This window comes from Quercus lobata, chromosome 9, assembly GCF_001633185.2.
Source record: "Quercus lobata isolate SW786 chromosome 9, ValleyOak3.0 Primary Assembly, whole genome shotgun sequence".
NCBI classification, from domain to species: domain Eukaryota; kingdom Viridiplantae; phylum Streptophyta; class Magnoliopsida; order Fagales; family Fagaceae; genus Quercus; species Quercus lobata.
In genome coordinates, this window is record NC_044912.1 from 17,442,724 (window position 1) to 17,457,328 (window position 14,605).

General features: G+C 33.0%; 2 protein-coding genes across 2 annotated transcripts in view; both read right to left on the bottom strand.

Annotated features, from left to right (window-relative positions):
- The window catches only part of LOC115960310 (TMV resistance protein N-like), a 33,615-nt gene that overhangs the window by 7,559 nt on the left and 11,451 nt on the right, over positions 1-14,605 (bottom strand). The gene's annotated exons all lie outside the window — the stretch shown is intronic.
- On the bottom strand, positions 750-11,682 carry LOC115961317 (TMV resistance protein N-like). The gene is made up of 7 exons (XM_031080315.1): positions 11,439-11,682; positions 4,220-4,613; positions 3,791-3,960; positions 1,996-2,282; positions 1,585-1,890; positions 1,212-1,487; positions 750-1,055 (listed from the first exon to the last, which is right to left on the bottom strand). Exons 1-7 carry the CDS (start codon positions 11,680-11,682, stop codon positions 750-752), a joined length of 1,983 nt encoding a protein of 660 aa, XP_030936175.1.

The window sequence follows — 14,605 nt, forward strand, 5'->3', positions numbered from 1 at the left end:
AATTGAAAAGACAAGGAGTCAGCTGAAAATCATCTTCAGGTCTCACCGATAAAGTTTCCAGTGAGGCACAGTCTGTTGCATCAATATGCTGTATATTTAATGGAAGCTCTTGCAATGATCAAATACTTGTGCAATATTTCAAAAAAGGTTCTCATGGATCAGATAGCTGAATAATACTTTTCGGGAGGTAAACAAAATTATTTCCTTCCAGATATAAGTATATTGAAGATGACAAGAAATATAAGAAAACCGAGGGGCTTATTCAATGATTTAGATGATAGCCCATCACATCTACAGAGAGATATTACTCTGAGATTTTTTAAAGGAACAACAGAGGAAGGTAGTGCTTTTATAGCTGTTCCACTCACTTCTAGCACTTCCAGATCTTCAAGATTCCCCAAGTTCTCAGGTAGTTCATCAAGTTTTGAGCAACTAGATAAGATGAGAGTTTTTAGAGATGTCATTGTGCAGGTAGCATCTATAAGACTTGAAAAATTCTTGCAATTTCTTAGACTCAAAAAAGTAAGGCCAATTAAATGATCAACCGATGATGGCAACTCTTTTATAGCAGTCTCGTTCAAATATAATTCTATCAAACATGACATATTTCCCACAATTTCTGGAAACTTCTTTAATTTTGAACAAGCAGATAGAGTGAGAGTTTTTTTAAAAATCCAACTACAACAAACACCAAGACTTGAAAGATTCTTGCAGTCTTTTGGACTAAAAAAAGTGAGGTTGGTTAAATTCTATGCTGATGCTGGTAATTCTTTTATAGCACTTTTGTCCAAATCAAGTTTCGATAGACATGACATATTTCCTACAATCACTGGAAACTTCTTCAAACTTGAACAACCAGAAAGATCAAAAACCTTAAGAGATTCCAAGCTAATCTTGGGTGGAAGGATTTCAAGGCATTTGCAACCATTTAACTCCAATTGAATAAGCCGTCTGAGATTTTTGATAGATGCATGAATCTTATACAATCTTGTACAACATTGAAGAATCAAATGCTTAAGACTTGGGGCTCCGCTGAAATCTGGGGTCTCCATCAACTTTTGAGAATCACTTAGATCAATGAGCTTTAAATTGTCTAAACTTTGATAATATATATATATATATATATATATATATATATATAGAAACTTAGATAATATCAAACGCTAATGAAAATGAAAAGAATACTACATTTGCATAAGTGAAAATCTTACCACAATTCCTTTCCATAGTTGAATGATGGCGCTGCAATGCATTTTCAATTCAACAAGTTTATTTGGTTGGAAATTGGCTGGCATAGAATTTAAAGGACATCCATGCCATTCTATAATGTGTAACTCATTAGAAAGATAATTGAGGTGGTTTGGGAGGAGCACATCTTGAATCTCAAGCAATCTCAATTTTTTCATCTTTGATAAGGATTCAACATTCAATCGTTCCTTTTTATGAACATGTGCTTTTTGAACTATGCCTTCAATAGACTCTGTTCCCTAGTAACCAAGAATAATGAAATTAGAATAGTTACAAAACTCTAAAAATAATTTGGAAGAATATATATATAGTTCAGGTTTAGACTAGTCAACTTACAGTATCATTCTCCAATACATGGAAGACATCCTCATAACGCCACAACCTACAACGTTTACCGGGTTCTTTAGGGGATTCACGACGAACAATTTCTTGACCCATAAATTGTAGCAAAACATTCATCCTAATAGTACCCCATGCATAAATATTTATGAGATGTGTGTCCATAAGAACATCAATATTATAGTTTGGATGGTAACTAGAACTTTCTTGTATATCTCTTATGCAATTAATGTTCTCTTCTTCAAAAGAACACACAATATCCAAAAACAATTCTTTCTGTGTCTCCATCAACCCATCAAAACTCTTTCAAAGTATATCAAAAATGCTTGAATCAAGGTAATTTTTTAGTTTATCTAGAGTTCTTTTCCATTCATCTATTCCTTTAGCAAACAAGAAAGAGCCTAAAACTGTAATAGCTAAAGGAATGCCAAATGCATAATTCACAAAATCCTTAGACAACTCCACATAACCTTCTTTAGGATAGCGTTTCTTGAAAACTCTCCAACTAAAAAGCTCCAAAGCTTCATCATCATTCAACCCCTTACAATTATATAGAGCATCCATTCCATGTCCTATTAACAAATGGCTATCTCTACTTGTTAAAATAATTCTAATTCCAAGACCAAACCAATCCTGTTTCCTTGCTAGTGCTTCTAGTTGTTCTTCTCTATACACATCATCAAGAACAATAAGAACTTTTTTATTGCACAGTCAATTCCTTATAACATTGATTCCCTCACAAATGTTTGATATCCTTATTTCGCTTTGCACGAGGATCTTAGAAAGAAGCCATTTCTGTAATGAAACTAAACCTTGATTTCTAGTTTCTTTTTTAACATTAGTAATAAAGCTGCTGGCTTCAAAGTTACCAAAAATTCTTCTATAAATTCTGTGAGAGTGCTTTTTCTCTAGCACTCAGACCCAAGGATTCTGGGCCAAATAGTTGTAGTTTGGTGGACTGGGCTTTGATTCACCACAACTAAAGGGCTATTTAAGAATCAAGTGGTGCACATGGCATACTTCCTACAATACACAAACTAACAAACGAGGATATTTGTATTGAACAACAATCAAAACAGCAAAAGTAATGCAAAAGCAAACAGTAAATGCACAAAGTAATGGTTAGGGTCCTCAAATCAATAAGAAATGCTTCATTGAATTTTCTTTATTATGATTACAATGTGCTCACTAAGACGTGATACAAGGTTCAAGTAAGCTCAAAAATTACAGTCTTAGATAGCTATTCAAGCCTCCAAGACTTACCAAGTTTGATTCTTTTTTAATCCGATTATCTGCTATAGTGGCTGTTTCTGGGATATTGGGAAGTAATTTACTAATTTCTCTAAGTTTTCTTCTTGACAGAACTTTCTCAATGATTCTGTTGTAAATTTTTCTCCCTCCCCTTTTTGCAATCCTTCCCCCTTTTTATAGTGTTATTCTGGAGTACCGGGGAACTATTGATTCCCCTGTTTTGCCCCTTGGGTACCAGAGCCTATGTTGTGCCCATCGCCTAGAAGGTTCAGTTTTCCCTGTTCTTTATTCTTTTCTTCCTTTTAGTGTTGTTTCTTCGAAATTCCATGGCTGACTACCTATTTCGGAGTGCGCTGAGGTCACGTTTTTCATGGTTCAGCTTTTGACTGTCTTTCTTCTTTATCTTTTTTCTCAAATGGGCCGAATCCCACTCTACTGGTTCGAAAGTCCTTTGCTGCTACTCCCTTTTTTATACCCCTTCATTATGGTTCCGCGAGGTACTGTCCACTTGTGCTATGAGAAGTCACTCCAGGTTTTCTTCTTTTCTTGCTAGATCTCTAGTACCTGAGAAGGACGTGCCCATCCCCTGTTTCTTCTGTTCTTTTGGCGTTTTCCTTTGAGCTGTCTTAATCTTTTCTTGACTGTGCTATACTCCTCGGGGATCCTGAGCCTTTTGGCAGTCTCTGAGGATCCCGACTCAGCTTTCTTTTTACGCTGGTATTTCTTCAATCTTCTGATTTGGGCTTCTTTTCTTTTTCTTTCTTCTTTTCTCATAAACTTCTCGGCTTGTCTTTTTTTCTTTATGTTTTTTGGGCTTCAAGCTTTTTGGGCTTACCATTTCTTTTCATTTTTCATGGCCCTTTGTGCTTATTTCTTTAGGCTTGGGTGCTGTGATTTTTTGGACCTCAACAAATTTCTTGTGCAAGGGTTATCTTGCCTATTCCACCCATACCACAAATCCCAACAAAGCGAACACCCAACCCTTCACACAAATAATAATCCAACATTTCCTCCACACGGGAGTCTATTCCAACAAGGTTTTTAGAAATAGTCTTTGAGAATCTGCGATTCAATTCACTAGATATCGTTCCAACGATTTCTTGGATAACTTTTGATTCACGCCTGCAAAGATAGCAGAACAATAATATTGACAGGGTAGAGCTAGCAAAATTAATTTAGAGACAACATTTAGCATAAGTACGACCTTAGCTTCGTTCAGTATCAGAAGGAAACTCAAAAGTGTATAATATATATGGCAGTGGCACAAACTATGCAAAGATTGTTCAACCAAAGTCCAATTATTTAGGATAAAAAAAAAGTAACATATATATATATATATATATATATCATCACTTGAAAAGAAAAGAAAAGAAATTCTTACCTATCCCGTAAATCCCATCCAGCAATACTAGCAACTTCTGTCAAAGCAGCTTTCCACATGTGCACATCTTCTTTGTTGCTATCTTTGAAAAGCTCTTCATGTTTCTTGAAGGCTTCTGCATAAATCTCCCCTTGATTCCGCACACCACTTGGATCCACATAGTGGAAAACCGGAAGTACTATTAACCTAGTCTTTTTCATGCAATCAACAATCTTTGCTAGTTCAATCAAGCACCACCTCAAAGAAGCATAGTCGCTTGAGAGAATTACAACAGCAAACCTTGATTCTTCTATTGCTTTGAATAGCCCTGGGCCAATAGGTGTTCCCCTCTCGAGTTTTTCATCATCCCTGAAAGTGGATATGCCCTTTCGTTTCAAACCATCATATAGATGGTCTGTAAATTTTGTGCGGGTGTTCTGAAACTGACGAAGACATCATATTTCCATTCATGGGTAGAAGAAGATGATGATTGAATTAAAGCCATTGAGTGAATTTAGGAAATTGAGGTGTGACTGAAAAAGCTCAAAAATCCTCTCTGGGCATGAAGTGAAGTCCAAGAATTCATTGTGTATTAGGACCAGCAATCATTGGTCAAAGTTTTCCGGCCAAAATCAATTACATTTTATCTATTTACTTTCCCATTTTAGCTGGGGAAGAGATTATTTGAAACCAGCCTGTAGCCACGCGGGTTGTAACCAAATGATGTGACATCTCCACAGGGTTTATAAAAGTAGTTTTTTTTGCTAAATTTTTTTGGGAAATGCTAACGAGTACCCTTAGGACATTGGTTAAAAATCCAGTTAAAGAAAGTTTTTATGAAAAAAGAAAAAAACAATTAATGTTTTGAAAATGAATTCTTAACCAGTGGCCTAAGGGCACTCATTAGCATGATCCAACTTTTTTTATTGAAAGTGTTCGGATATTTGAATATAAAAGATAAAAGCTTAAGCTGATACCGATGTCAAATTGACTTTAAGGGTACGGTTGATACACTGAAAGGGATTATGATATGGATGGATTGTTATTACTAGGAATAAAATATATTGTAATGTAATAACTAAATATATTCATAAATTTGGTTGTGAATTATAACCTTAGAATAAAACTTAAAGATTTATTTTAGGAAATATCTTACTCATACAATTATATTTCCTTAAAAAAATTTTAAAAAAAATTTAAAAGAGATATATATTATTTATTTATTTATTTATAATTGTTAGATGTATATGGAAAGTTTGTTTATTTGAAAATATATTAAATTTTGAAATTATTGCACTTATTAAGGAATAGCTAATACAATCATTTTAAAAAGGAATATTTATTCCTCATTTTGAAGAATATCTATTCATAAGGAATGATTACTCCTTATAATAAAAACATAACTAAACTAATGAATAGCTAAACCATAAGAATAACTATTACATTACAGTGTCTATTACAGTTTACCAAACATGCCCTAAGAGCACTAACATCAAGTAATGACGATTTTAGGAATTCTTTTAGGGTGGACATTAAGAAACTTAAATTAACCAAAATTTAATAAAAATAAAACTTGAATATATTGACATAAAAAAAATTTCAAATAGATAAAGTTTTAAAATTTCCTTTTATAAGTTTTTCATATTTGAAATTGTTGTATAATAGCTTCATTATTAATGCATTTAGTTACATCTTTTTTAATACACACAACCAAGTAATTTTAAAGTTTAAACTATTGAGCTCCAATTCAATTACCAAAATCTTGCCTAAATAAGTAACAATATAAACAAAATGCATTATCCTTTTTTATGACATGTTCCAACCAATATTTTGTATTCTTTAAACTAATCAGGATTAAATCAATGCAATGCTCCACTAATTTCCTTTTTAGGAAAATCATTGTTAAGAGGTTGACAATAATATTTTTGTAAATATGCTCTTTTTATTTTCTCCTTATCATTAGGATGAAAAGAAAAAACCTTTTCTCGTAGCCTAAAATCGGAAAGAAAATTATTCAAATAATTATGAATTTGCTTAGAAGATAAAATTTGCAATACAAGTGATTTCCTTATAAGAAATTTGTCAATAGTGCTAACAAAAGAATAAAGGGTAAACTATAAGTTCATTCAAAATATTCGACTTAGGCATTAAACCGTTACATTAATCATGTTCAATAAAGTATTGAAACATTATTTTAGTGCATATGCGTATGTACAAGATGTATCACATAAATCCAAAAAATTCAATTAAAAACAAAAGCAAGCACTAACCAACTAGCTATTGGAAAATATGCATTATATATATATATATAAAATAGCAATTTAAAAATATGTCTTTTGAAAAAACAATTTAAAATATCACAATTAAACATTTGATTTGGGCTTTTAGGCTAATTTATTTGTTTGGACAATATTTGAGAAATGCTTGTCCTCAAAATTTTTACAACAAATCCTAATTGACAATTGTTATTGGTTCTAATTTACATACCACTAATTTTTTTTTTTTTTTTTTGATTGTGAAAGTGTTAGGAAAATGTTGTGAATCTAGCATTTTTCTCAATTTTTTGGTTCAATCTTAAATAGACCAAAATTTTGGAGAGATCAAATTTTTATTTGGGATGTTCAAGTTTTTTTTAGGGCTGTCAAGTTTTTTTTTTCCTAAGGTACTTAACAATCCATAATAATTTAAAATTCTTTTTTTTTAAGGTATAAAAAAATAAAAAATAAAAATTTCAAACTCAGGGTGGTCCGGTGACCACCCTGAATCACACATTGCACACATAAAGTGTGTTAAACGCTGAGTTTTTAGCATTTAATACACCAAAAAAAAAAAAAAATAGCATAGGTCTACCGTGCCATTCTAAATATGAGATGGTACACGGATCAAAATGCTAAAAACTTTTAGGTGAAAAGCACATTTTAGTCCCTATATTTTTAGGCTATTCTCATTTTAGTCCCTATATTTTATTTTTACAGCTTTTAGTCCCTATCCTGAAAAACACTTTCCGTTTTGGTCCCTACCGTTACATCAAAAACGGAAAAAGCTGACGTGGCAAACGGCATAATAAATAATACTAAATTAATGTCCACGTGGCCTAAATTAATAATAAAAAATGCCACGTTGGCATTTAAATTAAAAAAATTAATTTATTAATTTTAACTAAATAAAAAAAATTAAAAACTAAAAATAATAGGAATTGAGATCTAAGTGTGTCTTGAACAAGAATAACAAGAACACAAACTCAGATCCAAGAACACAAACCCAAAAATTTAAAAAAAAAAAAAAAAAAAAAAAAAAAAAAAAAAGAAGAAGAAGAAGAAGAAAAAAAGCAAATTCCATTACTTGAATCTGAAAGTGCCAAATTATAGAAATACAACCTAAAAACAAGAAACGAAATCCAGATCTAGAGACAAGATCTACAACAACCACCACAACTAACTAAGTACACAAATCTAATCATTAGTGTAAATTTAACAGCACTGTCGAACCCAACCCCAGCACCACTTATTCAAACCCAACCCCTAGCACTGGTACTACAATCAACCATGACCATCGAACCTGAAACTAACCCACACCACATACCCAGCAACCACTGTGAACACAAACCCTGACCACAACCCATTGCCGACACCACCATCACTGAAGAGCATGATTGTGAGCAAAACCCACCACCAGAAAAAAAAAAAAAAAAAAAAAAAAAAAAAAAAAAAAAAAAAAAAAAAAAAAAAAAAAAAAAAAAACAGACCCACAACAAGCAAAACCCAAACCTACGGCAGCAAACCCACGGTGAGTAAATCCCAGACCCGCAGCGGCAAACCCAGACCCACGGTGAGCACACCCCGATTTCGTTCAACCACCCATACACAACCCCAATTCCAACCCCATCTCCACCCAAAACGCTGACCTAAACACCACCCAATGACCACTCCAAAGGCCAACCCAAACGCTATCTCCTCTTCATCTTCTTCTCTTTCCGCCCTGGTAATCTCCTCCTCCTCTGACAAGTCTCGCAATCTGTTCTTAAACCTCTTCCGGTTTGTGTTTGGCGGAATTGTCAAGCCCCTTCAGCTCTTTACCCAATTCCTTAACCCTTTGATCCCCTTACGATGTGATCCCCAAGATTTTTTGCTTTAGCTCCACCATTGCTAGGTGGGTTGATATGGAGGGAGATCTTGTGTTTTGCTTTGTGGCTTTTGGATTGGATTTGGGTTCTTGGCTTCTGTTGCTGTTGTTGGGATGACATTTTTGAGAGAAGAGAGAGAGAGAGGCGTTGTTGGTGTTGTTACATTTGAGATCTGGGTGTTTTTTTTTAGTGAGTTTGAGCGAAGGAAAGAAAGTGTGTGTATATGGGTGTTTTTTTTCTTTCTTTCTTTGTATTTGGAATTGTGTTCTTGGTTTTTTTTTTTTTTTTTAATTTCTGGGTTTGTGTTCTTATTGTTTTTGTTTAAGACACACTTAGATCTCAATTCCTATGATTTTTAGTTTTTAATTCTGTTTTTAATTTTTTTTATTTAGTTAAAATTAATAAATTAATTTTTTTTAATTTAAATGTTGACATGACAATTTTTTATTATTAATTTAGGCCACGTGGACATTAATTTAGCATTATTTATTCTGCCGTTTACCATGTCAGTTTTTTCCATTTCTGATGTAACGGCAAGGATCAAAACGGGAAGCGTTTTTCAAGATAGGGACTAAAAGCGGTAAAAATAAAATGTAGAGACTAAAATAAGAATAGCCTGAAAATGTAAGGACTAAAATGTGCTTTTCGCCAAACTTTTATTTGTTTTTTATTCTCTGTCCTCTCCATTGACACTCATCTTTGTCTTCTCTCTCAACTCTCTGTCTTCTCTTTCAGTTCTCTCTCTCGCTCAGCCCTCTCAATCTGTCTATCTTGTCCCTCTCTGGTGGTGGCTTTTCGGTGGCGGTCAATGTAATAAGGCAGGGTAAGTTGCTATTCTTCTTCACAAATTTTTTTAACTCAATATTCCAGTGTTTTGTGATTGAAGGAACCTGAAATATCCAAAATAAAGTAATGCAGATATAAATATTCCCCCCCCCCCTCCTTTTTGGTTTATGAAATTAAATATGCAAGCTGAAGTCTTCAGCAACACGATAGTCTTACAATAAAAGTTTTCCTGGGCTTTCGCGGTCCCCACCTACATATGCCCTGTTGGTTTTGCTCATCTTGTTATCTATACTTAGATATGTTTGGTTGGAGTGAAAATAGAGAGGATGAAAAATAGGAAGAGAAAAATAAGATAGAAAATGACATTTTCCATTGTTTGGTTGAGAGGGGGAGGTGGAGAGAAAAGTGGTGGGGTCCACAAGTTTTCTCTCCTCCCCTTCAAAATACAATCTCTCCAAATTGGAGAGAATTTAAGTGAAAAGTGGGAAAAACATATGGACAAAATTGCCCGCACCTCTTAACGTTTCTGGATTTTTTTTTTCTTTTGATTTTTCCTTTGTAAAGCTGACTTTTTGTTTTTGTATTTTTTCTTTTTTCTTTCTTTGGTTTTGTCAGGTGGTGGATTCTTCTTCTTTTACTTTTTTTTTTTCTTAATTTTTATTTTTATTTTTTTTAAGAAAACACTTTTGGATAATTTTTTATGCTATTTTTTGAAATGTCCACTTTCATCTATACACAATTTTTTAAAAAAGTATAATGTATTACTTTTTGTTTTATTTAAGAGGGACATGATGGTAAATTTATACAAACTTTATTTTCAACCAAACCAAAAAGTTTTCCATCCTTCCACTTTTTCACTCTCAACCAAACACAAATGAGAAAAACTGAAAACTTTTCTATCCTCCCACTTTTCCATCATCCCTCTATTTTTTGTCCTCTCACTTTTCCATCATTCCAACCAAACGAACCCTTAGAAATACAAGTTTTTCCTGATTGTATCTTATCTGAGATTAAATTTCAGCCATCTTATTTTATCTGAAATAATATTAGACAGAAGCTAGGTGTGCAAAAGCTGAGTTACCTATTACTTTCTTCAAGCTGGCCTATGTTGAACTTGGATCAAGCTTGAGTTTAATTTTGAGCTCTTGGCTCTTATTTTCCCACCTTTTGAGCTTAAATTACCATCTAAAGGTTCTGTTAATTTAAGTTTTGTCTAAGCTTGTTCACAAGCTTGATCTTTAGCCCAATCAAACACCTATTTCTTAAACTCTTAATTTACTAGTTCTAATAGCAATTATGACATCCTTCTTGTCTGTATTGTGTCTATGTAGTAGGTTTCTTAAGGACTTGTTTTATTAGTTTCCCCTACAAAGCATTGTGTTCACTTCAGCTGTTAGCAAATCCTGATCAACTTGGGCCTGGCATTACTTAGGCTTGCTTGTTAGAAAATTAACTCAAAGCTCAAACTTAGGCCTCATCGGTTGGTGTATAAGCCTTGAGGAACTTATACTTGTCAAATAAAGAAGCCTTGAGGAGCTTAATAGTCAAACTCAGCCAATCTATTAAGGGACCAATTGTGCTAATTTTGAATGTTTTATCTGGTAATTTCCACTGAACTTACCTCAGGATTTGGATGCATTAGGATTCTTATTTGGATGGAGCAGAAAATGAGAGTGAGAAGCTACTGGAATCAACATCTTTATCAGATCAAAATCTGCCTCAACACCAGCTGCATCTGGATCCAGCAAGCATCAACTCCAGGTCTGTTGGGGCGTCTGCCAATTTTTCCACTCCAGAGCCAACGCTAGCCAGGTCTATGCCTCCATGCAATTCCAATTCCAGGAGATCTGGTTCAAGGGGTGAGGTAGGTTAAATATATATCACCATGACTGTAGTCAAGTTTTGTTGGTTTTCTTGTGCTTTAATGGAATTTGAATTTAGCAAAGTCAAGATATTTTTGGAGCTTTGGAGTACCTCAATGAATTGAAACTACTGTCACCTTCTTCATACCTAATCGGTTTATTCTGGTTTTCCTTGACACAATCAGTGTAATCAATTGTCTTATTCTAACATTGTAACTGCATCTGTTTGGATGCATGTTTTCATGTTCTTAATGATAACATGCCATTATTTTGTTATGACAATAATAATGGTGGTGCTGTGAACTTTTTAGTTGTGGCGTATGTGTGGGAGCTTTACTATATGCATGATAGCAATTGAAATTATATGGAACATTAACTTGTTGAATTTATTCTTAGACTTGTGAGAGGTTAACTGTTTATTCTTTTGAATTGCCAAATTAGCGATAAAGTGATGATAACACCTCTTTACCTGTGTATAAACAGGGAGCAAATTCAACAACTGCGCTGTCAAAGTTGACAACCCCAATGAACTTTTCTAAAGGAATGGCGTAGCCAGATAACAAATGAACTCCAACATATGGATAAAAGCTAAGGGTCTGGTAGAGGATTGGAACCTCGTCATTCTCGTCAACCAAATCTGGACAAGGCCAAAGCCTCTGAAGTTCAATAAGTTCAAAGCCCAGATATAGGTGGAGAATTGGACTATTGTGCATTACCCCCGAACCTCTACAAAGGAGTGGGAGCTGAAGGACAATCACCTGAAAACCCAGAAAGGCATAGAAAATCAGATACCCAATCACCCCGAAAGGCTGATAGAGGAAATATATTAGAAGGCCAACATCCCCATAAGCCAGATAGGGGAAGACCAGAAGGCCAAGGCTTAGAGCGCCATTCTTTTCTTCATCCAAGGACAAATTCTAGATGATACTAGGTCTTATATGATCACTTGATATGATTGTTTTGTGCATATGATGTTGCTTATATCGTCCACAACATGGTTCATAAAGCTTCAAAAAATGATGAAACTTGTTGGATAGAATTGGCACAAGCTTGAGTTTGATATGCCTGTATCAAGCTCAAGCCCGTAGTCATCCATAGCCTTATGATGTACAGATCTTCCTTCTCCTTGATGTAAGCTTAAGTGTCTGTAATCTTGATTAATGATTTTTGCTGGTTCAAAGACAAAGCAGGGTTTTATATCAATCACATCCATTGTCAAATAGATCATCTATTGGAGTTGCTTGGCCGAAGGTGCTTTTAAGCCTAATGAAGAAAATCCTAGTATCAAGCCTCCATTTTGAAGGGTTTTTTTTTTTTTTGGTGGGGGGAGGTGTTCTGAATCTCAATTAAGCTAACAAGGAATTATGAAGATTGAATGTATGACTTGATTTGTCGCTCTTTCTTTATCACAAAGAAATTATAATAGAATCAAATGATTTTTAACTGTGAAACTAATTACGTATACAACTGAGACATGTGATTGTGAATCTGAAACTTGTTTTCTATTTGCTTCTTGTATGAAAGCATATCTGAAGTTCTGCATGTGAAGTAAGGAAGCTGAACTTTTTTGCACTATAACATGCCAAAAAGTAAATTACTAAATTAAATCACCTGAAAAGAAATAGTAACATATGGTCTACCACTCCAACATAAATTATTTTGGAACATTTTCAATTCAGTTTTGAAAATGTCAGACACTGACTTGGACTGGAGCCAAATGGGTTTAAGTTTTCCACATTTTCAACTCAATTTGAAATGTCCAAAACTGATTTGGACTCGGACTTACAGGTATAGGTTCAAGAACATGTATTGAGGTTAAGTTGAAAAAAACTACCAGGTGTCTAGTGTCTAATCCTACAAAAACAAGTCACTTATTATAAACCACGTCAATAAAAACAGAGTCAACTTAATAAAATGAAATAAAATAAAATAATGTAAATGATTTACTAGGTGAACCACCCCAGCCTTGCCCAGTCGTCCACCCACCTACTGAATGCCATTTGTCATAATTAGCTAACTCAGATCCTAATTAGATTTTAGCAACGTGTGACTATTTCAAAACTTGCGGAGCTAGTTACCAGTAATTTTCTTTACAAGCTTATTTTGTTTAAATAAATAAATTGAATACAAGTATAGACTGTATAGCTTATTTTTTCTTTTTTTAGAAATTTTATAGACAAAAAAAATTTTGACAAATTTTTTCATACTTGTTAATGTGGTAAATTGATAGTGGTAAGTAAAACAGTGGTGTTAGTGGTAGACTTAGATGATAACTAGTAAAAGTTTGCTAACTAAACTCTTATTATTATTCTTTTTTTTTTAAAGTACAACATTCACAATATTTTTTACAACAAATTCTAGATTTTAAACTGCTTTTTGTTTTATATTTGAAAATATTACTATAATTATTTTTTTGCCATCAACAATAGGCTGTAATAACCTGCTACTTAGCATTAGTTATAAAAATGTTGTGAAAAATATTATGGACGTTGCATTTTTCTCAATTTTTTTATTTGTTTTTCATTTGGTAAAAAAAAATTATTTTATTTATTGATTATAAATAACCCTATTAGTTAAAATTTGGGGGCATTTTTTTTATTTGGGGCCTTAGGCGACCGCATTTCTTACTCCACCATTCAGCCAGCCCTGTGTATAGTTGTTGGTTTTTTTTTTGGGGTTGAAAAAGTATAGTGTATTTAAAACCAATAATTTATAGGAAAAAGTTGAGTCTTTTGGCCGAATATTGTTAAATCTGGAGTTTATTTGCGTTATAGGCATTGTTCCAAGTTATTTAGGAAATTGAGGAAATAGAGTTAATGGATGCTTTAAAGGTATTTACTTAGAACTAGCGTTGGCTGCACGTGCAAGGCACGTGCTACCCCAATGATGAGAAAATTAATATAAATTTTGTGTGTGAAATCGTGAATTTTGGCTCTCCTAATTTGATTATATTAAAAAAGAAGTTTAAGAATACAACAAAATATCACAATATCTTCATTTTTAGGATCCGAATAGATATTTTTTTATTTTATTTGAGGGAAATGCTACATTCATAATATTTTTAGAACAAATTCTAAATGACAATTTATTATTGGTTTTAAACTAATAACATTGTTATTGTTATTCTCAAAACATTTATTTTCAGTTGTGGTTGATCACAGTCTCATATTTTATTATTTTATTTCAATTTGTAAGAAATTGATACTTCAATATTTGTAAAAATATTGTGATATTTGTTGTGTTGGTATAACAATATATATGCTAGCTTACATAAATATTTAAAAGTAAAAAATAAAAATAAAAATAAAAAAATAAAAATAAAAAAACAAAACGATTGTTGGAAAAAAAAAAAACTTTAGGCACGGTAGAAATTAATGTTAAAATGTTGTGGACTTGGCATTTTTTTATTTGATTTATAAGAAACTGAGATTTCAACAATTGTGAAAATATTGTGATAATAATAAGTGTTGTAACATTTTCTTAAAACGTTTATTTTCGATTGTGGTTAGTCATAGTCTCATATTTTATTATTTTATTTCGACTTGTAAGAAATTGACACGTCAATAATTGTGAAAATATTGTGAAATTTGTTATATCAGTATAACAATATATATGCCAGCTTACATAAATATTTCA